General features: G+C 40.4%; 1 protein-coding gene across 1 annotated transcript in view; it reads left to right on the top strand.

Moving 5' to 3' along the window:
* Positions 1-25,643, top strand: part of LOC105933605 (multidrug resistance-associated protein 4) — a 101,491-nt gene extending 75,848 nt beyond the window's left edge. Inside the window, exons 22-31 of the mRNA XM_036139248.1 lie at positions 1,030-1,149; positions 2,160-2,270; positions 2,391-2,491; positions 4,050-4,241; positions 6,563-6,718; positions 14,396-14,485; positions 14,945-15,117; positions 18,101-18,206; positions 21,006-21,140; positions 23,516-25,643. Coding sequence (XP_035995141.1) covers positions 1,030-1,149; positions 2,160-2,270; positions 2,391-2,491; positions 4,050-4,241; positions 6,563-6,718; positions 14,396-14,485; positions 14,945-15,117; positions 18,101-18,206; positions 21,006-21,140; positions 23,516-23,593 — 1,262 coding nt within the window. The 3' untranslated portion in view covers positions 23,594-25,643. The remainder of the gene's footprint in view (positions 1-1,029; positions 1,150-2,159; positions 2,271-2,390; positions 2,492-4,049; positions 4,242-6,562; positions 6,719-14,395; positions 14,486-14,944; positions 15,118-18,100; positions 18,207-21,005; positions 21,141-23,515) is intronic.
* The last annotated feature ends 1,108 nt before the right edge of the window (positions 25,644-26,751 follow it).

The raw sequence follows: 26,751 nt of genomic DNA, 5'->3' as shown, positions 1-26,751 counted from the left end.
GGCGAGCAGAGCATCGGAGCCGAGCAGAGCATCAGAGCCGAGCAGAGGCGAGGCAGAACGTCAGAGTCGAGCAGTGGCGAGCAGATCATCAGAGCCGAGCAGAGCATCAGAGCCGAGCAGAGCCGAGCTGATCATCAGAGCCGAGTAGAGCAGTGGCGAGCAGAACGTCAGAGCCGAGCAGAGGCGAGCAGAGCATCGGAGCCGAGCAGAGCATCAGAGCCGAGCAGAGGCGAGGCAGAACGTCAGAGTCGAGCAGTGGCGAGCAGATCATCAGAGCCGAGCAGAGCATCAGAGCCGAGCAGAGCCGAGCTGATCATCAGAGCCGAGTAGAGGCGAGCAGAACGTCAGAACCGAGTAGTGGCGAGCAGAGCATCAGAGCTGAGCAGAGGCGAGCAGAACCTCAGAGCCGAGTAGTGGAGCACAGGACGTCCGAGCCGTGCAGTGGAGGGCTGAACGTCCGAGCCGAGCGGTGGAGGTCTGAACGTCTGAGCCGAGCGGTGGAGGTCTGAACGTCTGAGCCGAGCGGTGGAGGTCTGAACGTCTGAGCTGAATACTGGAGGAAACAAAACTGTCGGAAAGTCTATGGGCTGACTGTAACATGACCACGTGAACGGAGTCTTCAGGCTGACGGGTACGAACGGAGCTGACAAGAAAAACTGGCAGGGACTGAGCGGGAGTGAACGCTATGGACCGGCGACGGGAACAGAAAGAGGTGAGTCTGATAAAGCGGTGGGAACAGGTGGAAGCAGTTGTGGGTTAATTGCAGCCTGCCAGGTGAAACTGATCAGGCTGCGCAGGAACAAGAGAGAGGGAGAGAGGCTCAGCATGCAGCCAATAAGCTGCATCCTGACAACTATAACCAAGAGATTATTCATATACAGACGAAAAACGGCCTCTTTAAAATGACAATTTATAAAGATACAGAAGGATGTTGTTCTTTAAAGTAAATTTTTTTTGTTTAATGGTTGAAAATAACTCTTCCTGATTTGTTTGTTTGCTAATATTTATTTGATTTTACATTTTTTAAAGCTCGGAGTCCTGTCTTCTCCCACCTCTCTTCCTCCCTCCAAGGACTGAGCACCATTCGCGCCTTTAGGGTTCAACATCAGTTCCAGCAAATGTTTGACAAGTATCAAGATCTTCACTCAGGTTAGCTTTACAAATTACATTTTCGTTAGAAATAGAAAACGACAAATGTTATTGATTTGTTCCCAGATCTCGTATGTCAACGCTGATCTGTATAGGGAAATATTTGTTTCTGCATTGCCAGAAGCTGTCTAATGCAATATTCTTGCCATAAGAGCATTGATGAATTACAAGTGAGCAATAAGTGGTTGCAAATACTTACTGTGGATATAGAAAGGGTGTGAAAACCCCCTATAAAAATTAAACCCTGAAAAATAATTTCTAATTTTTTTTCCATATTCAAGGAGATATACAGTATATCTTCTTCCTTTTAGAATTTTTTATATTGTTGCCAAAGGCTAAAATTGAAAAGGTGAATGAACATATTTGTAGTTTAAGGGTGTATATTCCAGTGAAACCAACATATTGAAGCTCAGTATCAGTATCACTTTATTATGGGAAATTTTCCTTCCAGCCAGGTCAAAACAATACATAAATAAAAAAACAGAAAAACTGACACAATCACTCTAGTACTGTGGCAAAAAACACTAAAGGAAACTCCAGGAAAATATTTTTAAAAAGATCAATTGAAAAAAAAATAAGACTAAAATGACAATCCCACAACATCACATTTTAAATTTATCTGAATAAGGACCTGAATAATAAAGCATAGGCTGTCTGGATGGTAGGAGCCAGATTGTAGGAGCTCAAATTTGGCATGATTTTCGTTTATATTTTTTTGTATATTTATTTTTGTTCAATACCCAGAGTTGTCTGCTTTTCTGTTGAACTACGTTGGATACAATTCCATCATGGTTAATAAAAACAATTAAAAAAATAGCAATGGTTGTGATGACCATTTTCACTTTTAAAGTAAATTGGCTGAGCTGAAAACTTGGATAACCTTTTGCAATTATTCCTCATGCAAATCAGATTAGTTTTTTTTATGTTGGTATCTTACGAGGAAATTTTAGGATTTATAAATACAACTTGCTAAATGTACTCTTGTTTTTTGTTTTCTTTTTTGCTAACAGAGGCCTGGTTCCTCTTCCTGACCACTTCGCGCTGGTTTGCTGTGCGTCTTGATGGAATTTGTTGCGTTTTTGTCACAATTACAGCATTTGGCTGCCTGTACTTCAGGGATGGTACAGTACTGGTCACAGACACTTACGCTCACATGTAGATGACTATTTACATTTGAGATGTTGTTAGTCTGAACACAGTGGTGGACTTACTTAAGTTTCCTTTTTGTACTTGTGTAACAGGACTGGAACCAGGTGCCGTGGGCCTGGCTCTGTCCTACGCTGTTACGCTCACAGGCATGTTTCAGTGGGGAGTCAGACAGAGCGCAGAGATCGAGAACCTGGTGAGGACTTTTACACTTTTGCACCCTAAGACAAGGCTTCATAATTTGGCTTGCATTTCAGTGTTTTATAAATATATCCAGATTTAAACCAAAACTGATCTTTTTATCGATTTCACCAAATACTCCATTGAAATTGTGTCATCCTATAAGTACCTGAGCATATTGATGAAAAGCTCACCTTTAATATGAATATCACTGATTTAATCAAGAAACTTAAACTAAAATTAGTTTTCATTTTAGAAATAGATAATAATTCCCATCCTCTCCTAAGAAAAAAAAAAAGCTTTTGGTAGCCAACTTTGAATCTGTCACAGATTAAAGTCATATACTCTACAGCCAGGCAGCATCTTCAACTTTAAAATGACTCAAGGCCGTTTGTCATGCTTTTCTATGGTTCATTTCGAATGCAAAATATCTCGCTCACCACTGCATTCTTTATGAGTTGGTTGGCCGGACATCATTGAGTGTTCGTAGGGATTCTTGCTGGTTTATGTTTATCAAGTTTTGCTGGGTAAACTGATCGCCCACCTGCATATCCAAGGACTCAGACGGCCACAATGAGGATGAAAACCTTAAGATGCAATGCATGCCATACATAGGTAGTACTCCTGCTAAATAAATTCTATAAGTTCTATAAAAAAATATCACAACAATGAAGGATAACATTACTTACTTATACTCTATGCAACACCAATACGTCTGCAATATACAGAACTAGGTCACATTTTCAAATAAGTAAAGAAATGTCAAAAATAACAGAATTTCATCTTGATCAAAATACATTTCCGTTCCTCACGCATTGATCCAGGTTAAAAGTTCCTTAAGATACACCGACATAGATGGCAAGCGGGCCTGACCTCAATATGCCAAAATACACCATATCATACCATAATACCTTTATGTATAAAGTACTTTCAATAAACCAAGGTCCACAAAGTGCTGTGCATGTGCAAACAATATAAAAAAATTACAGAAAAGACAAGAACATTAGACTAGTTAAAACAGCCAAGGTAAAAATAGACTAATTAAAACGGTTAAAAATAGAGTCTACCTCTCAGGGTGTGCAAAAGACTTCAGCAAATAAATATGGTTTAAGAAGATTCTTCATCTCAGAAAGAGATAAAAAAATTTTGAGGGGGATTGATACTAAGGAGATGTCCATTACTCCGATCAAGAAACTGACTCACACTGTGCAATGGTTAAAGGAGCATCACTCAATGACTCAGTCAATGAGAATCCTGTCTCTGTATTGTCCAAAGCAGCTGGTTAGTCAGAGCCTGGTATTAATCCATTTTTGGATGTCCGTTTTCTTGGAAGGAGCCGTGTTTCTGAAGATGTATCTGAAAAAAAAAAATGTTTAATAAAGTGGCAGACCTGCACCAACCAATCAGCAAATGAGATTTATGTAGCTGTAGATTTGCATTTCATTTCCTGATTTATAGATTTTTTTTCATTTTATTTTAGATGGTACAAAACTGCATGGCTTATATTGCCAAAGTGGCTAAGTGGAAAGGTCTTTGACTGTTTTCACATATAGTTTATGTGTTATTCTTTCTAGATGACGTCTGTGGAGAGAGTGGTTGAGTATGCGGAGCTGGAGAGTGAAGCCCCTTGGGAGACAGAAAAACAGCCTCCTGGAGACTGGCCCCAGAAGGGCTCCATCACCTTTGACGGTGTTAGCTTTTCTTACAGTGACAGCGCGCCTTTGGTCCTAAAGAACCTGAGCATTGTCTTCGCATCCAGAGAAAAGGTTTTTGTCTTTACATCCACCTGTGCGTGACTTGATATGCAGCCAGTTTGGGAGGCGTGCCGTGGTTTCTTTCTGTTTTTTTTTTTTTATGTGGCACTATTTCCAAATCAATTATTAAAGGGACATCATATTGTGCTGCTGAATTTTCAGGACTATACCATTTGTGATTCATGGAATACATATCATGTAATTAAGACTGTTCAAGTGGATCCATTTGTTTCCAATTTGCATTTTGAGCTACCTGACGGTGACAACTGTTTATTCAGTATAAGAGAGAGGAGAGGCCGGCTCAGAGGAAGGCAGAGGGGAGATGGTTAAGGATGATTGAAATTGTGTTTAATGCAGGGGGTGTATTTTGCATGGTTATGGTTGGCCAGGGCAGCTGATTTCACAATGGATGGGCTGATAAGTGAAAAGGCCCTGGCTCTGACAGCCCATGGGAGGGACCTCTGCAGCGTGCCATGGGGGGTAAAAGGCACTGTGCATCTTATTTCCCCTGACACTTTTTTTTTATGCCTGCACTTAACAGCTTTAATAATAGATATTTTATTGTAGTCTTGAACTGAAAACAGTTGCAAAGAAAAGTTTACTTTTTGAGAGAAATTGCTTTTCTAAAGACATTACTTTTCTCCAAGATCAAATTGATTCTCACTTTTATTTTGTTTTTGTTTTTTTCTGCTATGATACAGCTAAAATGTTATTTGTAATATAGAGTTTGGAATCCACTGATCACTGGTCACCAGCTGCCCCATCACATTCCGATACATCTTACATTGTTGCATAGACCGGCTAAGACAGGCTGCCATCGCATGAGTGCCACTGCACACCACCGTAACAAAACAACTGCAAATCAAAAATAAACACGGCTTTGTTATATATCGGAATCAGCATTGCAGCTTGTTCTAGTATTGATTAGTCAGATTAACTATTGTTGATGCTGTAGTGCAGAAAAAACCCCCGATTCTATGACTTGGGGATCATTGAGGGTTATGACTTAACATTTCAACCCCACAGTTGCCTTAAGCATTCTACCAGGAGAACAGACCAGTGTTTTTGGGAAGGTTAGGGCGTGAACTATCTTGAATTTGGATTTGAGCTGTGCTAGATAACCATGGAGAAACCTAAAAATGGCCGTACACTGATGATTCCCATCAAGCCCAGTTGATTTTAAACCTTTCTTTGTAAAAAAGAAAAGAAAAGAAAAATGTTCTAAAAGATGCTAAATTATTCCTGCTAAATTTTGAAATTACTATAGTTGCCCAAGGTGCTACAGTTGATCACATTTTGCAAGATGTGAACCCTTTATAGATGAGTCAGGCATAAAATGATGCACTTACCTATTAGTGGGTTGGTCCATTGAAGATGTGCTGGGGTATTTGGTACAAAGATGCTTGCAGCGGATTCCTTCAGCCCTGCAAGTTGTGAGGTTGGACCTCGATGGATAAGCATTTGACTTGTCAAATTACAAGTCAAATTACGGGCACACTGCACAATTGCCTTACTTTTTTTTACCATAGTGCATTCTGGTGTCATGTGTTTTCCAGGTAAGTGACAGACATGTATCTGAATGTCTATATTATGTTGAAAAAAGTTATTCATTAGGCCAGGCCACCTTCTCCATTGCTCCGTGGTCCGGTTCTGAAGCTCACGTGCCCCTTGTTGGCACTTTCTGAGGTGGATGTGTGTCAGCATAGGCATCCTCACTGGTCTGTGGTTGTGCAGCCTCACACACAACAAGCTGTGAAGCACTGTGTGCTCTGACATCACTCTATCAGAACCACCATTAACCTATTCAGCTATTTCAACCTCCATAGCTCTTGTTTTTCACTCTCAAGGTGCATCAGTGTGTCTTGGCCACGGACGACCCCATCTCCGGTCCACCACTCTTGTGGAACAAGCCACAAGATGTATACTTTTGTAGATGCTTTGACTCACAGTTTGGTTCTTGTAGAACTTAGGCCTGCATATTTTTCATGCTTCTAACACATCAACTTGAATTTAAAGTATTCACTTGTTGTCTAATAAGCCCTGCCCACTAACAGGGGGCTTCACATTTCTGTGTTCATAATGTAATGCCTGATGGATGTAAAATGTTTTTTTTTTTATTATTCTCTGTAGATACAATAATTAACAATATACACAATTAAAAAACACAATAAGATGTTTCCAATGTCATGCAAGCAAAGTGATTTTATATGCCACATGAAATTATCCTTCAGAATAATGGATTTCAATTGCTGGATTATAGAGTAAGAAGGTTTTCTTTGTGAATTTGTTGAGTTTAATGGATGTGCTTTGAAATTCATTTCTCTCCACCACAGGTTGGGATTGTCGGACGCACCGGTGCTGGTAAAAGTTCCCTCATCTCTGCCCTGTTCCGACTGGCAGAACCAGAGGGAAGGATAACAATTGACGGCATTCTGACTTCAGAGATCGGTTTGCACACGCTGCGCCAGAAAATGTCGATCATCCCTCAGGTGCACCATTGAAAACATTTTTATTCCTAGCAGCAGTGGTGGAGAAAGTACTCATACAATGTACTTAAGTAAAAGTACAAATACACAGACAAAAATTTACTCAAGTAAAAGTCAAAGTACCACATTATTATTTTACTTAAGTAAAAGTAAGAAAGTACAAGCTTTTAAAACTACTTAAGTATTAAAAGTAAAAGTACTTGCCAACCATAATACCTAACGGCTTATATAATGTCATTAAGTGTACCTATCGTATTTAGTTTTAATAAATCAGTAATGTACCATTTTAATGAGCAATGCTGCAGATAAAGCATGTTTTTATTGTGTTTACCCCCTGTGACAGTTTAGATTTAGATATTTTATTCTATGCATCAGAATTCCAGGGATGACCTGCAGGGTTACATGTAATTAGGCAATATGAGAGAAATTATTATAGCTTTGAAATGTTTTATTTAATTCAAAATAAACACGTTCAAAAGAAAATTGTTTCCCTGAAAAAAGGGACTTTAAACTGACCTAACAAACATCAAACGATTTGGAAACATCTAGTCTTTCGTCCTAACAAAACATGAACTTAACTTTTAACGTTTTTTTACGTCACCACGCGTTTCCAACCAGAACGCGCGATGACGTAAAAAACGCGCGCTCGCGTAAAATACAGGTTGGAACTGCGCGTTATTGTACGGACGATAATATGCCTAATCGGCTTGCCATACAGGCGACAACTCCTCGCCGCTTCGCCTAAGCAAATTCCTGCGGGAAACACTGCCATATTCTAATTTATTGAATATGACTGTAACTGTTACATGGAGATTATTTTAATGGCGCTAACATTTATTTAATAACCAGGACGTGAAGGAGTTTAGCTTCAACTTATATGTAACATTCATGGCGGGAGACGTGATCACGACCGCAGTTATCACTGTTACTTGCAAGTTCATGCTAGCTTATAACAATATACAGTAATCGTATTTATTTACTGCAGTCGAGTTCAACAAAAAGCTTGCTAAGATTACACAAAACTTCACTAACACAAATTAATTTAACATCGATAGCGTTTAGCAACTTAACTTACCTCAATCTGTTTTTTCAAATTTGATGGTGAATTTTTGAAAGATAGAATTTCATGCTTTCGGGGAAGGCAAAGGCGGCATTGGAATCTCCAGGAAGCGTTTTTTGACCCAGTTATTTCAAAGAAATCTTTTAAATAAGGCCATGGGTGGGGCAGGTCTTCTGGAGGATGACTATCCTTGGACTCCATTCTGGGAGTTAATGATTCTGCAGGTCCTGCGTACTGTGCTGCTCTTCTTGAGGGAGGGCCTAATGGTTATTTCCCGCTTTGGATTGGTTCAGCGGACTGATTCTGCTCTCGCCATTGGATACTTTCAAACTAACGAACAAATCAAAAAACCGAAATGCGTCTTGGATGTAACGAGTAACGAAACGCTGTATAGAAATGTAGTGACGTAGAAAGTACAGATACTTACTGTTAAATGTAGTGGAGTAAAAGTAGAAAGTATCCATTATTAAATCTACTTAAGTAAAGTACAGATACACGGAAATTGTACTTAAGTACAGTAACGAAGTACTTGTACTTCGTTACTTCCCACCACTGCCTAGCAGCTATGTCTTTGCAGCCGGTAGTTAAAAGCCCATACAGGGATCAGTAATCAAAGAGAAACAATTGATAAATTTAAACCAAGTGCTATGTTTAACTTTGTCCTTAGCTAATACTACCTATCTCTGGCTTGAAGAGCTTAAGTAAAAGTCTCTGACTGATTCCTCATGATTGAGAAACGACGGTAACAGCGTCTTGCTTTGGTGCCTTCTCTTTTTGTACGGCTGGCTTTTAAAAACCTAAAACAAGTGAAGAGAATTACAGTCGTCTCTCTGGGGATTTCTGAAAGTGAGACAAATGGATGCCTTGAGACAGTTTAACTTTATTTCCGCTTGTTGAAACTGATACGGCATTAAGAAAATGCCAGCCTGCGGGTGGGTGTCAGAGTGGAGGGAGGGGAGAAGACTCCCACGGCCTGTACTGTGAAGAGAGCAGTTCCCCATCCCTGACAGAGGATTAGCCCTCTACCCCCCAAACATGGGAAAGCCGCTTAAAAGAAGCTCCCCATCCTCACAGTCAGAGTCCCAGCGAACACCGTCACTTAGCCCAAGTCTCAAACATTTCTCGGCTGCAGCCAAGATGCCCATAAACAATTTCATTAATGCTCCTCTGTGGATTTGATAGGTTTCTGGCATCGCTGCCTCTTCAGATGAAGTTTTACTTCCTCCTCTAAACTAGTTAGAGATGGATATGATGTGTGTTTGATGGGATTTTGTTTACTCCGTCTGCCTCTCCTAAAGGGAAGTCTTAAAAAAAGTGCAAGGTTACGAGCCAGAACTTCAACTGCACATTCATCTGTCACCTAAGTGTGAGATTTTCATTATGTAGGCAGTACTTTGAGAAGTTTTAAAAACTTTTTTTTATCTTTTGGGCTCATATAACTTGATCTAAAATACTTTAATTTAAAATTTCATGGATTAAACAATATCCAGATAATGTTTCAATTGGAGCAAAATCTTTCCATTGGTGTTTTTTTTTTTTTAAATACTTTGAGTATTTAAAGTTAAACGTGTACTATATAGTTCCATTGATGAGATGTGGTTCTGATAGGTTTGTAACAGCATATGGGATTAAAAAGGATCCATTTCAGTCTCTATTGAACCCTCAGGAATGTCTTAGTGTAACATGAATTCTGTGGCAAACAGAGGGGCTTGGAACTGCTGGAGCACATAATTGGCGCATGGAAAGCTGTGCTTGAAAGCAGTTTTCCAACCTAACACTGAATCCTCAATTAAAGTGTGTCACAGAACTAGTTTGCTTTGGGACTTCGGCTGGCTTTATGACAAGGTGGTATTTTGGTGACAGAGGGAAAAAGCTCATTGGAGGTGAAAAGGTGGAACGTTTTGGGAAGGTGCAGGTAGCAGGGATTAGGTTTTGAAAGCTTTATTACCGTGGATGGAAATTGAGCTGTTGGCCTTGACCCTTCTGACCCCATGAGATACCGACGTGTTGAGATGCGATTGTCATTTTTAACACTGAATGTTCTTTGCTGATTTGTTGACGTCTAGACGTTTACCGGGCTTTGCAAAATTATTGATACCCCTTAAACTGTAGCACATTTCAACCATAATCACATTTTATATGGTTCCAAGTAGAGCATAAAGTGTACATGTGTTTTAACTCTTTTTCAAACATAACCTGGACTATATGGCACATATTTGTATTTAGCCGTCTTTACTGCGATACTCCTAAATGAAATGTCATAGAATCCACAAAGCTGGCCTTTATGATACGATACAAAATATAAATATGTTATTTTAATGTCAGAGTTAGAAGTAGACATTTTAAGATGAGGAGACGATGACGTTGTAGGCTGGCTAATGTTCAATGTTTCATTGACTGATGTTCAAATGTGATTTTCAGTTCAACCTAATCAACCTGAGGGACCCTGTGTCTTTGACTGGGGGTCTGTATTCATGATTTAGAACATGGTCAGGGTCAGAGGCAATGTTCCTTGCTCATCTCACTTTTTTTATTATGATTGTTAAAGTTTTTTAACTGGTTGACCTGCAAACTGAGAGCACATTTTCATTTGATGAAACAATATCAGCTGTTGTGTCATGCGGTATTTCAGTGCCGCCATCACTGTGCTTGTACAATACTGCAAAAACACTCAAATGTCACTGAAGTATAGAACAAAATAACTTCTTTACCTGCTCCAAAAGAATTTAGGCCCAAATTAAACATGTAATTTTTTCCCTTTTGCCGATCAGTTTAGATTGTTTTTTTTTTTCTTGTGGACAATGTGGTTAATTGTTTTATCAAGTATATATTGGACAATACCAATAAATACCTATGTATCTTTTTAAATGAATGGGAAGAATATTGAATTGTTGCTAGAAAGCCAAAGTAATGATTCTCTTCAGCTTGCTAGAAGCCACATTTCAATGTCTTGTCCAGGAGGCAAAACAATGTGTTACCTTTTGGCCTAGATGAAAAAATATTATATGTGGCAGAAACCTAACACCATGTCCGCTGTGAAAGGTGGAGGGGGCAGCATCATGCTGTGGCGGCAATTTTCTTTAGCCGCTTCCTGCTCTTCTCCGTCGGCTTGCGCCTTGGCCGGCTAGTACCTTGGTTGTCCTCGGTGTCTGAGGCTGGGTTCTCGGGTAGGCGCCAGCTCGCTCCTGGCGGCTGCTTTCAGGGAGCCTGGGCCCCCGTGGCTCTGTCGGGTGCCTGCCTCAGGTCTCTGGGCCCATGGCTAGATACGCTCTGGCAGCTAGCTGCTGGCAGAGCCCCCGGGCTCACCCTGTGGTTCCCAGGGGCTTTGGTGTTGTGGCTGATGGGGGGTTTCTTGGGGCCCATCTCTGCTCTTCCCTTAGGTGGGGGAGGCAGCTTTCCCTGTGTTGGTCCTTCTTGAGCACCTTTGCACTGGGGGTCCCTTCGGGCATCTGGGGTTCTGGTTCCCCTGGCGTCTACCTCAGTCCTCTTGGGGGCGGGTCTTTGGCTCCTCATAATCACTATTAAGTATTTTTCTTATGAATAAACCTTATATACACAAGTGCACTCTCACAAACACCTACTGGTGCTTGGATTCAGGTACTGACAGATTCACTTCTATACAGAAAACCCTTATTATTACCTTCAGCTCACACGTTATACATTTCATATTAAATCATACTGTATATTCTTCAGTGATGGTATCAAGACATTAGTTGTTTGTACCTGTAATACTTTATCGGTTGGTTTTTGCTGTTCTTGTTATATCTCTTTTTGCAGATGTAGAAACAGCCTCAGAGGATGGTATGTTGCTCTCTCCCTTCCCTCTCCTCTTTCTTTTTCACCTTTTCTCCCTTTTAACATTTTGTTTCATCTGTTTCTCTCCTTTTTTTCCTCTTTTACCTTCCCGTTTCAGTGTCCATTGAACATGAAATAGTCCCAGCATAAAATCTAATAAAGCTTTTTGAATATGTAAATGAAGCGGGGCACTATGGCGAAAGCAGTAAGGCTCCACTTGTGAAAGTAAAATCTGTTGGGCTCTTTATGGCATTAAGACAACAATTCTTAATGCTACACTGCCAGACAGGACGCACAAAAAAAATGAAATAAATAAATAAAAACAATAATGGATGCCGCTGAATATAGGGAAAATCCTGGAAGAAAACCTCTTGGGACGCCTGGGTTGAAAGCTCATCTTCCAGCAATATTACAACCCTAAACACATTTACAGTGTAATGGTTTAGATCAAAACATAATAAAGAGCCAGAATGACCCAGAAATAATTATAGCTGAGGCAAAGAAAATGCTGACCTCCGATTTGCTGACCTTGAACTCTTATGAAAAGAAGAATTGTGTACGTTTCATACAGTCAAAGTCTTCCAGCTGTTATTTCAGCTCTTCAAGCTGTTAAATCAGGAAAGGGAACCATAAAGGCTCAACACACATTACTCATTTTTATTTTTTAGAAAATGTTTGTAGATCCTAGTACAAGTTTCCTTCCTCTTCAGAGTTATCTACTACTTTAATTAGATATATCTGTCACCAAAAAGCCTGATATAACGTATTACCAATTCTGGTCGCTACGTGATAAAATGGGAAAAAATCTCATTGGGTATACATACTTTTGCAAGGCACTCTGTAACCTCAAAGCCACCACTTAACCTTTTAGACTGATTAATTGCTTTGCATTTCTTAATGTTCTAATCTTGCGGTTTCAAAATAAATGTATTGTGTCTAAAACTGAGGTCAGATTGATATCTGTAGTAAAACATTTAACAGACTGTGAGGAAGATAAAATGGAAACATAGCATCTTGATGAAGATGCCTGCTGTTCTGTATCACTTTCCACTGTGTCACCTCTCTTTCACATATCATTATTATCTTATTTTGGGGCATGATAATTAGAATATCTGAGTCCTAAATCCAGAGTAATCCTCCCAGTGATTGTTGCATGATAAAACAATGTAGAAAAAAAATAAGATCTGGAAACCTCACCTAAAAACCGCTGTAAGAGACCAGTATTCAGTAAGACACATCTGATCTTTTTTTTATCAGATTTATTTAAACTACAAAGGCATGTTAGAACATTATTTGTGGATTTTAAACTAAAATTGGGAGATGTGTTAAGTTAATTAACTAAAGATAAACATGTACCAGAATGTTTTTACATGTGAATAGCTTACCAAGCACAGCTCCAGTAAGTCGTTTACACCAGCTTATACCACTCATTATCAAACTTTTCAGGCCAGGCAGACTGGAAAAAGTGATAAATAAACTCAACATTAGCAATATTTTTTGGGGATTTTGTATATTTCTTTTGTACTTTTGTTATTTTCTTCCCTTTGGTTTAGTGAAAATACCTGAAGTAGTCTCATTATATTTGTCCTTGAATACTGTTCTTTCAAAGCAAAGAGATTATAGGGAACTGCACTGAACTGAGACATAGACAGTTCATGGTTTACTTGTTCAAAAGTGAAAGTGAAACAATATGTGTATTCATCTAACCTTCAAGTCGTCTTGGCCAAAGACACTAAACAAATTTCTAAAATCATTACTATTCTATTGAAAATATGTACGGAATTTCCACTATATACATACCCATTCAATAAATAAGAATATTATTGAGAAGTTAATTTATTTCAAAAACTCAATTAAATAAGTGAAACCTATTATATAGATTGGTAACCACAGTAACATTAAAATTGCACCCTTTGACCCATTTTATACAATCTATCTGCAAGAAAAGTTGATTTGGGGGGCGAGTCACACTTTAAGCTTTTTGAGTTTTATTTCCAAATTCCTAAACAAAACACTGTGAAAAAATTGTGGGCAATGCCTCAAAGCTGGTTTCATACTAGGGAGCCCAACATTTGAAATAAACTCTACCAATTCTCTCAAGAAATAAACATTGAATGGCATTGGTGCAATGTGACAAATATGGTTTAGTCAAGTATTAATGATTGTGTGCTGTATATTATTTGCATATTTGTAGCTGTATGTTTAATTTAGACCCTGTGTGGGTTAAAGAAAATCACAATGATCCATGATCAGTACATTTTCAATTCATTAGAAGAAAACTCCCTGCTTGTTTTATAACTATTCCACCTTAAACTATTGAAATATGTCAATAGTATTCTTTTAATTATGATGCTTGTATGAAAACATCTGACTGGATGTGTAAATGCTTCGCTCCTTTTATTTATTTTATTTTTTCATTTAAGGCTGATCTTTCTCATTAAGCTGTAGCATGAAGCAGCTGTAGCAATAGGACCTTGTTGCCAGAAGCATTTACATTTGCCTAATGTTTTAGAAATGCTACCACATTGTAAATGTTTTACGATGAGCTTGTTGCATTTTTGAGTCACATATTACAGACAATTATTCTACAGTCCCACAGGCGCATAAGCTGTAGTTTTTTACCTAAAAGCATCAATGTGTTCGAGCATAGTTAGCAAAAGCATTGAATTGAGCTCCAGAGTGGAGCAAGTCCTTTGTGAACATCTCCCCTCACACATTGCCTCTCAGTCTTCTATAAATCCTGTCTTTAACCCCTTTATACATCTACCCCTTGTCATTATTTTAACTGGCTATGGCCTTCTCTTTCTATATCCATCTATCCACAGGACCCAGTACTCTTCACGGGCACCATGAGGAAGAATCTGGACCCTTTCAAGCAGCACACAGATGAGGACCTTTGGAATGCACTCCAAGAGGTACTCCAGCGTGGCTCTGAATGATTCCCCCTCACCGGCCCAGGGGGGATCCCTCTGTCCCCCTGTACAATGCTGCCATTCAGCCTCCCTGCTCGCCACAAGTCATGGGGGGAAATCCCATTAGGGCCATGGGGCCCAGCTCAATGTGCAGCTTGTAACGGGGAACTATTGAAAGTGCAAGGGGAGATGTGTTTGGGCAGTCAGGGCAACCGTGATGAAGGCTCCCCCCACAGTGAAGGGCTTCAGCTCCTGGTCCTGCCTCTGAATGGGTTTGGTGGCCTGGATTAAAGTTAGAGGCTGGCCACAAGGGAGCACTGGCCAAGGTCACCAGTGGACCTAGCTCTGCATTGTGCCAGCCGGTTAATGGGTGTGTTTGGGGTGGCTCTTTAAAGAGATCTCCACAGGGCGCCTTTATGCAGGAGTAATGAAGGGTCGGGGCTGTGCTCTCTCGCTCCGCAGGTGCAATTGAAGGCGGTGGTGGAGGAGCTGCCCAACAAGCTGGAAACGGTACTGACCGAGTCGGGCTCGAACTTCAGCGTGGGCCAGAGGCAGTTGGTGTGTCTGGCCAGGGCCATCCTCAGGGAAAACCGCATCCTCATTATTGATGAAGCAACAGCAAATGTAGACCCGAGGTCAGGCGGCACTCTACTGTCACTTTTATCACACAAAAAAACAATGACAATGTCTTTGTCTGGACTATTAGTGTACACAAAGTAAGCAATTGAAAAGGTTAACTGAAACGCAAACTTTAAATGATTAATGAATATGGTTCAAAATATTTGCCAGGCTTGCCACCTTTGTTTGCCATTGAGCACGTATCATTTTACCTATATTACCTATGCCTCAGTTCAAATCAGTTTATTTATACAGAGCCAATTCTCAACGCCTATTGTTTCAATAGATTCTGATGAGAATATATTGAGGGAGCTAAATATGAAGTTTTAGCGCTCATCACTAAAGATAAATCTTTAAAATACTAGTTGAAATCTGCAAAAAGCTGCTTAGCATATATAAGAAGATTTTGATTGCTGTAATGCCAATAAAGGTTTTTATTAAAAAAATGTATTGAGAACGTAAATAATATTTGACATGCATCAACTTTTTTTACGCAATGTAAATTAAAACAGATAACATATTTAAAAAAGATTCTCTTTTTACATTGTTTTATTATCTTTTGACAGACGTCTGTATTCCTACCTATATACACCATATTGCCAAAAGTATTCGCTCACCTGCCTTGACTCACATATGAGCTTAAATGACATCCCATTCCTAATCCATAGGGGTTCATTATGATGTCGGTCCAGCCTTTGCACCTAGAACAGCTTCAATTCGTCTGGGAAGGATGTCTACAAGGTTTAGAAAGGTGTTTATGGGAAATTTTGACCATTCTTCCAGAGACACATTTGTAAGGTTACATACTGGCCTGGCTCTCCATCTCTGCTCTAAATCATCCCAAAGGTGTTCTATCGGGTTGAGGTCAGGACTCTGTGCATGCCAGTCAAGTTCATCCACACCAGAATCTGTCATCCATGTCTTCGTGGACCTTGCTTTGTGCACAGTCATGTTGGAAGAGGAAGGGGGCAGCTCCCACAAAGGTGGGAGCATGGGATCGTCCAAAATGTTTTGGTCTGCTGAAGCATTCAGAGTTACTTTCACTGGAACTAAGGGTCCAAGCCCAGCTCCTGAAAAACAACCCCACACCATAATCCTCCCCTCACCAAACTTTCCACTGGGCAAAATGCAGTCAGAAAAGTACCGTTCTCCTGGCAACCACCAAACCCAGACTCGTCCATCAGATTGCCAGATGGAGAAGCACGATTTGTCACTCCAGAGAACGCGTCTCCTCTGCTCTGGTGTCCAGTGGAGGCGTGCTTTACACCACTGCATCCGATGCTTTGCATTGCACTTGGTGATGTATGGTTTGAAAGCAGCTGCTCGACCATGGAAACCCATTCTATGAAGCTCTCTGCGGTGTTCTTGAGCTAATCTGAAGGCTACATAAAGTTTGGAGGTGTGTAGTGATTGACTCTGCAGAAAGTTGCCGACCTTCTTTGCACTGTGCGCTTCAGCATGCGGTGACCCCGCTCCCTCAGTTTACGTGGCCTAACACTTCAATTCCAGTAATTTGGATGGGTGAGCAAATACTTTTGGTAATATAGTATATGGACAAACTGTGTTGGTATTAACCATATCATGGTTTTCCTTACAGAAAAATAAAATTCTCATTTTTTCCCTACTTTTCCCTTGAGACGACATTTGCTGTGAATAAGTGCTAAACAAATAAGCTGAATTGAAAGGAATCGAACATAGCATTTGGGCTAAAGAACATTTTTTAAGCAAATTTGTGGCAACTTGTATTAAATAGAAACACAATTAGATACTAAGGAATTACATTACACTCAGTATTAGATTGTTTTTACAAACACGAAAATCAGTTTTTAATTTAAATGGTAAACTACAATAGCAACGCTCAGGTGTAATGCAGTCTTACTGTATAAAACCATCAATCGATTACTCAAGTCAGTCAGTCAAGCTTTATTAACAGACACAGGTTAATTTTCACACCATAAATACGGAAAACCAGAATTAAAATATATTAAAACAATTAATTATAAACCATCATATAGATCTAGTCAAAATTAATACAAATGTAACATTATTACACGAAGCACAATGAAAAGGAACCGATTTGCTCATCACCTCTGCATGCTACATTTGTAAAGTGACCACAGTTGAGCATTTTAGGACAGTATGCTATATGCTTTAAAGAAAGCCACTTTTACTGGAATTAACCTAAGTTAAACTTAAACACTTGCCTGAGCCTAAAGCTTAGAACTGTGTCTGTATAGATCTTCATCATTATTCATTTGATCAGTAAACAAAAATTATCACAGTATTTAATCTTTCCATAAACCTCAAGAACATTGTTGGACAGTATAAACAAAGGAAAACTGAACCATTTACCCAGCTTGGTTCTACATATAAAAAAAACCCCTCCTAAATCTTTATTGCAAATGGTTATAAAACTTAATTTTGGCAGCTATTAGAAGATGTGGCTTCATGGCTCAAATAGTCTTATTTAAACATTATTTAGTTTCATCAGTGGTGGTTTACAGAAGATTATGGAAACTGTAAAAGCAGCCTTACTGCCTTTGACCATGCCTGTCATTAGCTAAAACATAAGACCCTTGAATGCCCTCATAAAATCATTTGGAAATTAGATAACATAGCTATTTACATATTGTGCAGAGAAAATCAGATCACATTAAAAAGAGATTATCCAATAATAATGGTTCACTTAAATATTATTTTTTTGTAGGTTTTACATTAGTCTAAACGATTTTGACTTATTCAAAAGTTTCTCTTTGAGTTTGTGACAGTAAGTAAGCTGATTTATGAAAAGAGGAAGACCAAGCATGGCTGTTATAATGAAAAAATCACTTCTGCCAAGTTAAATGTGCCTGATGGTCTTCATATTTTCTCTGTCTACTGTTGCACATACTTGTGCAGCTGATGAGCCATTGTTCTGGCCTGCGTAAAATCCCTGCCCAAGGCTTTGCAGGATGAGAAGTTTTTTTGTGTTCTCAGGTGTTGTGTTCCCTGTTTCTTTAGAACTGACAGCCTGATCCAGCAGACGATCCGGAACAAGTTTCCAGAGTGCACAATCCTCACCATCGCTCACAGGCTCAACACTATCATTGACTGTGACAGAATCCTGGTAAGTAAGATCGCAGTAAATTTCCATTGTGCCGCACGACGGCCAGTGTTCTGAAATGACGTATTTTCTTTCTAAAGGTTTATCACCGTTAGTAAGGGGGAAAAAATACTGTATTGTACCCATTTTGTTATGAGCAGGGCCCTGCAAAAGTATTGAACTTGGAATTATATGCAAACTTAAAAAGTGTATGTTTGCAAGGTGGAAGGGAAATAATTTATGATTCCCAAAGGTTTCACAGATTAATTTGTATGCAAACCATTTTCCTCTGGTCACTAACTATAATCCAAAACAAAGAAACTGCCTGCAGAAGACAACTAGTTAGTAGTCTAGTCTCATTGGTGACACAACAGCAGTATGAGAAGAGAGCAAGCAGAACAGCGGACAGGCAAGTAGCCGTTCGCCCACGCTGACTGGCTGGGCTAGATGAGCATTTGTCAAAGAAGCAGCCAAAAGGACTGTGGAGGAGCTCCAGAGGTTTAGAGCTCAGGTGGGAATATCTGTCCATTAAACAAATATAAGCCATGCAGTGCACACCTTGCTGAAATAAAATCAAAATAAAGTCTAATTTTCAGTTGGCCACTACCCATGTAGGGCAGGGGTTCCCAAACGTTGCACGTCCTGTTACATAAAATTAACTATTACAGTGTTGGGAAGACTGTAGCTGTGTAAACCTTAAACATCTGCTCAGTTTATCAAGATATTGCTTAATTGCAAAAGTGGTCCAGCATTTTCAGAGATGTCATCTTGCCACCTCCCCACAATGTTGTTCGTCACCCCCTGGGGGGGTCCCGACCCCCACTTTGGAAACCCTTGATGTAGGGGACTTGTCAAATCTTGAAGGAAGTGCTCTGGTCAGATGTGACCAAAGCAGAACTTTTCGGGTTATGAGCAAAATGCTTTGTGTGCCCGAAAACTAACTCAAACTTTGCACACCATGGTCACCAAAGGAAGATGGATAGAGCTAAATACAGGGCAATCCTGGAGAGAACACCCATTAATAGCTGAACGGGGCTTCCGACTGGGACAGGGGTTTCATTTTGTCTGCAGCGTAATGACCCTGAGCATACGAGCAGAGCTCCAATGGAATGACAATGAGAGCAACCTGTTAGCAGAGGAATGGTGGTCCTTGGTCCAACAACTCGCCTAAATAAAATTACTGAGTTGCCTCCTCAGCATGCAGTCAAGTGGTATCGCAGTCTGCTAATGATGTAATCATGCTATTCGGCTGTGTTGAAACATACACATATGTAAAAGTTACAGGACACCGGCCTTCGAAGTCTGAAGCTTGACACTTGTGGTGTGGATTAAAGCATATTCAGTTAGAATGTCCCAGTCAAAGCTCAGAAATGAATGCAGATGGGAATCTGTGGCAAAACTTCAATTTAACTGAGCTTGAGATTTTTTTTTTCTTTTCTTTGGATAAATAGGAAAAACATTAAACATCTGAATGTAGATATTGAGTCAGGGGGGTTAATACAAATTCATGCCACACTCTGATTTGTGTTTGTAAGAAAAATGTGGAAACTAGAATTTCTATTCCCTCCACTTCTCAGTTATTCGCTGCCCCATGCAGTCTATCGTAATACCAACATTGAAGTTTGTAGTTATACTGTGTCAAAATGGGGAAATGATAAAGCGGTATTAATACTTTTGCAAGACGCTGTACCTCCCTATTGCCTGTCTGTAATAAATTGTGTTACTGGAATGGAGCTCTTTAACAGAGGGTCTTCATTTTTTGCCACCTTTTGTTCTTGCTGCCTGCCCACTGGAGGCCCAGACCATGCAGGCACTTCTTTCTGTACCATTACTGCCACATCACCCAACCCATTTCATTTTTTTTTAACAGCAGCTGGGTTGATTTCTCCCTCACAGCTTCTGCTTTTATTGAATCCAAACTCGTGCCACTTGATCTTTGGCCCACTCCTGCCGCTGCCTGCAGAGGTGCCAATTAGTGGCGTCCGTGGCTGTGTTTTTGGTAATCCTCTACGGAGGACGGGGCGCGACCCGATGGCTGTTTGACCGCTGAGAGCGTTTCTCAGTGAAGCCAAGCAGCATGCAGCGAGAGCCGTTTCACACCTCCGCCCAGTGCTAAACGGCCCCCCGTGTGCTGGGGAAGAACTAAACCGGCACCCCCCGTGACTTGAATCTCCCCAAAATGAAAAAAACAATCTTCGAGATTAAAAACTCCACGTCCCAGCGTTTTGCTCGTAAACAATTCATCATGACAGCAGCTGCCGAATTCTCCCTTTTCTTACCGACGCAGTTAACAAACAGCCCATTAGTGCTGCGAGGGGATCGGACTTGTTTAAATTATTCTGTGCTATAATTGTAGTCCTTTCTAAACTGCTTGAACCGGCACTATTCTTTGTGTGGGTTTACATAGCATGCCATGACACAGAAATGATGGTAATTTTCTCGAGTGCCTTGAGGGTGTGATTGTTGGATTTGACTGAGGACCACCTCTAGGCCTCGGCAAATGCCTGGGTAAATACATGGATAAATCTCTGATCTCCTGTCTGTCAGAGTCAGCGCAGCAGACTTTCGCTCTGCTAACAGGTTCCTCTCATTGTCAGGGGCCGTATCGAGCAGAAACAGGCGCCGCTGGTTGCGAGCCGCCTGAGTCACACGAAATGGATGGTTCCCCTTGCACACCGAACCACTGTTTCCCCCCCATTCAAGTTTGCACCGTCTGCATGCTCGACTCAGCCGGTGAAACAGCTGAAATGTCAGTTTCTCCCGGAGCAAAGTATACAGGTCTTGGCTCACACACCTATTATTCTGCTGCATGGGTGATTGCAGGTTCTGGATGCCGGCAGGATCCAGGAGTGCGACGAGCCGTACATCCTGCTCCAGAACCAGGACGGGCTCTTCTACCAGATGTTGCGACAGACGGGCAACGCCGAAGCCGCGTCACTGCTGCGAATGGCCAAACAGGTATCCACCTCCGTCCTGGTTGCACGTCTCCCGCTAAATAAAAGACCAGCCATCACACACTAATCTCCCCAGACTCCAAAATAATATGAGCAGCAACAAAAGATGTCCATAACCCTGACAAAGCAAAGAAACTTGATTACCATTTTAATTCAAAGTGTCTACTTGCCGCCTCGCAACACCATAACATTAATTTCGAGAGAGAAATTGGCTCTTTGTAGATTCAGATCCCCTGATATCATCGAAGAAACTTTCCATATTATCTCTCTTCTCATAATATAATTTTGAGATCATTTCCAGTGATGATTCCAGAAAAGCAGCTTTCTTTTGGCACTGTATCCGTTTTGGGAATATTGGGTTTTTAACTTCATCGCGATCCGGGATAAACTTTCTATGGGGATTACTGTAATAGAGAATGTCCGTATATATATTTTTTCTTTTCCTGTGAAATTCATTTGTGATGTATTTCCCCCTCAGACACTGAACAGATAAGGGCCGGCTATTCATTGTTCAATTCCATTTTATGTGCATCTGTCTGGGACCACAGATACCATATAGCAACTTCAAACAGGTCTTTGTGAAATAAGAAAAAAAAGGGGGCATTATTTCATTTTCTCTCTGTCCCACGCACAAATTTATCAGCGGTGCTGTATCTTCCCAGCCAGAGAAGTGAAATGAGTAAAATACTGATTTCAAAGACGGGGCGCACTGTGGAGTTATTTGGTGTCGTCTTACCCTGCACACTGGCGGATTGGTGGGGACATTGTTCGAGCCCTTACGTTTCTTCTTTTCTTCATTGTTGGCTGCCCTCCTCAGATCAGATTACGTCAGCATCCAAAAAACTGTCGAGCACCACTTATTTAATACTGAGATGGTCTACATGTTGTGTGTCGGGTTTCAATAGTTGTCAGTCAAGGTTTAAAATACATTCAATAATCTGATATCAACCTCTGCCTCTTTTGTTCGCGTTGAAAGCAAATCCGGGAGCAGACGGTACATCTCAAGCTCTGAAAGGGAGAAAAAAACATTTTCTGAAACTGTTAGTACAGTTACCTGCAAAAGTATTCACGCCCCTTGAACTTTGTCACGTTTTGTGTCATTCCAGCCGCAAACGTCTGTGTATTTAAGTGGGTTTGCATGTCACAAACTAATGAAAGGTAGCAAATGATTTCAAAGGGGAAGGCAAATTATACGTAGTTTTCAACATTACTTTCAAATAAATAATCAGAAAAGTGTGGCGTGTAATTGCATTCTGGTCAGATAATTTGTGGAACCACCATTATGTCCAGGCGCTGCTGCACACGTGGAGAGTGAAATGTTCGCTCATTCTTTGAATAGAAAAAGCTCAATAAGACTGGATACAGAGCTTCAACCTTCGAGTCTTCCTACAGATTCCCAGTTGGATTTAAATCTGGGTTTGACTGGACGGACCAAACACGGAGACACGCTTTGATTTAAACCATTGTGTCACAGCTCTGGATGTATGTTTAATGTCAGTGTTGCTGGAAAAACGAACTTCCACCCCTATTCCTGCTGAGGAGAGACATAAGCACAGCCTGATGGTCACCATGTTGCTTGGCAGCAACCGTGTTTCCTGCGGCCTCGTCTGACCAGACTGCTCTCTCTTGAGCAGAGAAGTGATTGTGCTTGGAATATAGTTTTATAACTTAACCCTGCTTTAAGCTTCTCCACAACTTTATCCTTGTCCCTTCTGGTGTTGTTCCCGGTGTTGTTTCTGCTTCACCAGTGTTCTCCAACAAACGTCTGCTCTGAGTAGTTGCACGCGGTTTTATTTAGCGGTGTCAGAGTAAAGTGGACTGAAAACAAATGCACACCACAGATTTTCCGATTTGTCTGGTTAAAAAAAATTATTAAAAAACAATTTATAATCCTTTTCCTTCCGCTTCACAATTATTAGGAATTTGTGTTGGTCTAATCCTTGATCAGTGGATCTGAATCATAATTATTTTGTGCTTGCAAACTATGAATTTGACATCAGTTCCAGTTTGCTTTCAATGTACAGATATACTAAATATAAATCTATACATTGGTTCAAGGAGTATGAATACTTTTACAATGTAGGATAAAGCTTTCAGAGTCACTTTGATCAAACCCTGCCAGTTTTTAAGCCCTGAAGTTTACAAAAATACCCTCCCAAATAATTCCCGTGATTATCTTCAACATTTTCCTCCCGTGAATTTCACACACGTTTGTTAGGCTAAATAAGCCACTTTTGCTTGCTTCAGTGGATGATAAATCCCTTCACCACGCTCTGACTGGATCCCATCTTAAATCTCACCTTAACTGATCTCAGCTCAGATGTGGAAAGTGTGCCTGGCATTCTGTGATGTGACACTACCTCCCTGATCCGCTCTCAGGTTCACGCCAACAGAAAGGGGGAGAGCGACACGTGCCGCACCAAGGACATCGGTGTCATCTTTGAGACGTCCCTTTGACGGTTTGGAGGGCTCCTGTGGTCCTTTTCACGCCGAACAACAGAGACCAAATCTTCCCCCAGATATGCTCGGGGTCCCGGACGTGCACACAGATGTCTTCAGGATCCCAGAAGGCATTACAGGTTTAGTGTGCACTGCATTGATCGGCAAAGACTTTTGGTCTGGAAAAGAGAAGTTTTGTGAAGCAGGCCGTGCCTTTCATTGACCGCATACAACTTGGTGGCTGTTTATTGATTAGCTGCTCCTATGTGTGTGAGCGTGTGTCCTGTCCTCCATAGTGCTGCGTCTTCCTCTACTTTGCACATTGATAAAAAGAAGGCAGATATCGAATGTGTTTATTTCAGTGCAATAAATTCTATTCTTCTGTAGAAGAGGAAATTATTCTGTTAGGCTTTTCATTACGCAGAAAGACAAGAAAACCCTAGGAGGAGGCAGCAGTGTTTGCAGTAATTATCGTGCCTTCATCAGAGTATTGATTGTTAGTAATTGCACGGTTTTAATTGAACAGTTGTCCTGCACTTTGACTCTAGTGGTTTCATGTCTACCTCAGCTCCTGTTTACATTGAACAGCAGAGTTGACTGTAATGATTGTGACCAAAGTGGGTGTTGGTCATTTCTCCCTTTCAGCGTTTTGTATTTTTGGCAGTTTTTTTCATGTAGTACCCGACTTTTTGACATATGTAAAGGAGGAAAGGCTCCTTCTGGTACAGGCAAAGCATCGATCTTACCTGTAATGTGGACCTTTCAGATTTGCATTAACAACCTGTGATTTCAAGAACTTTTCTCTAATATCCTCTGGACAGAACTGTAATTGTGCTATCCCAATGGAAATTTTTAAGTAATTGTACTTTGATCAGTGATTAGAAGGTTTTATATTTCTATAGATCAATTAGGCCAAGCAGGGATCTGAATCATAATCACTGGAGATCGTCTTTAATGTAACATTGTTTGAATATATTATTAGTAGATGTGTAATGGTACACAAATCCAAGTCAAAAGTGTTCAGTACAGCTCTTTCACGCATTTGTATTTAACAAAAACAGCGTTGTTTTAAGTCTGAAAACATGTGGAACTGTGGGATCCATCGGCTAAATTTAAAAAGCAACACCAAAACAAAACTAAACAGGGAAGACTGTCTGCATTTTTCGACAACGATAAAGATACAGTAGTTTGATCTACACTGAGCTTAAATACTCACCTGAAACAACAAAAAATCAGCTGACCTCCAAATACAGCTGCCTGTAGCATCCAATCAGCACAAAACTTCATCCCATGAGACACAAGTTGGAGGATATTTAGTTTTTCAGAGGGGATTTTCTTAACTTTTGAGGGAACTGCATTCATACAGCTGATAAGTTAGGTTGTTGAAATGTCGACGCAACTTTTTTAAAAATAGTTTTTCCAAATATGGGCACAGTATTATTAAAAAATTCTGAACATCAGCATTGAGCATTTCAACATGATTATATTGTTTTTATAATCTATTCAGGCACTGGCTAAGCCTACTGATACTACCTATTTCTTTAATTCAAGAATCCAACCAAACAGGCCGTCAGTTCTATACTTTTCATATTTTTATTGTTATTGAAAAAAGAAGTTTCTTTGTTTACTGCTGCCAAAGTAGAAACAAACAGCCTGTTTATTTTTTTATTTTTCTTGAAGGAAGAATGCTGAAACATCCCGGAGTGTGATTTTTGTGTACCGTTACATCACTAATAATTAGATCAAATTAAAAAAGAGGTTTTATTATCTGTTTTCATAATTTATAAAAAGTACAGACTACTAAAACAGGTAATCTGTCGCAGAACGGTCAAGCGTATAAGTATAAAAGAAGGATCCTCTGAAATGCGATCAGTGGCCACAAAATGGGGCAACAAACTGCGGTGAACTGACCCAGAACCCAGGGTTTTATTCACTATTTATATCTGAGTTGACATATTTGTCAATACTGATAATTGCCCCTGTAGAACTCTACTTTTGTAAACGTTCAGTGTTGTTCCGGTCATGTTGATGTATAAGCTGACATAAATAAACCACTAAGTTAAACTGATGCAAATTGTTCTTGTATCTTTTGTTGCATTTGTACTTACAAGATTAATAGTTGTTTAATAAGAATCAGGAAGCTAATGTCTGTATTCACATTCAGCTGCTGAGATGCTAAATTTGAGCTATGGAGGAACGGAAATAGCCTCGTGAGACCATCCTGATCTTGCGAGCTTTCAAGGTTTCACTCGCAGATCAGTCTGGGTACTCTCCGTTAAAGAAAATTTGGAGCCGTTCACCAAACGAACGTCCAATCAGCGTTGGCTTTGAGGCGGGTTGAGGTGTGACGCAACGAGAAGCGCGACAGCTCAGTCTTAAGAACATGGCGGCTTCAGCCGATGAAACTAGCGTTAGCGTGGCTATCGAGCAAGTTTTATCGGAATTACAGAGTATTTCTTTGCTGAGCTAACGAGCCTTTACCTGCAGCAGCAAGAGTAGCTTGGCTTGTGGTTGTGTTTTCGTCGTCGCTCGTAACAGAGTGACGACGAAGCATGTTGACGAGTAGGTCATATGCTTCATTGATCTGATTGGTTTATTTGGCCCGTCTATCACCAACATAGGCCAATCAGCTAACCAGTATTTTCGCCCCTTCCCAAAATTACTTCAACGGAAGGTTTCCAGATGGATATGCGAAGCAAATCTATCTGGCGGCGTCAGGTTAGAACGGAAATAGGAAAACAAAAGACTTCCGAACATAATGCTAGTTTAAAATACTTCTGTTAACCCTGAGGCTTCTTGGGGTATAACATTTTGGTACAAAGTACGTAAAGTTGCTAAAATCCTCAGCCTAATTTTTTGTTAACTGTACCTTAAAAGTGATGTCACTCTATGTTTAAATCAGAAATTGAAAGACGTCTCGACAAGCAGTAAAATATAAACTCACTGTTTAAATGATAGAATAATATGATGGGGACATTGTTTTAACTGTTGTTTAATCAAGTAGCGCAGTTAGCATGGCTAACTTTAACGGCAGCCTCTCTGTCTGTTTCTACAGCGTAATTATTCCAACCTCCTATCAATTGTCTTCCAGTAGGCAGCCAGCATTTCCAAGTCCTACGTTCTCCCTGGTAATTAAACGTTTAACAATTAGGCTGTTGCTGCTGAGACCCCATCGT

Source organism: Fundulus heteroclitus, chromosome 7, assembly GCF_011125445.2.
Source record: "Fundulus heteroclitus isolate FHET01 chromosome 7, MU-UCD_Fhet_4.1, whole genome shotgun sequence".
In the NCBI taxonomy this organism is placed as follows: Eukaryota; Metazoa; Chordata; class Actinopteri; order Cyprinodontiformes; family Fundulidae; genus Fundulus; species Fundulus heteroclitus.
This window is presented reverse-complemented; position numbering and strand designations above follow the sequence as displayed.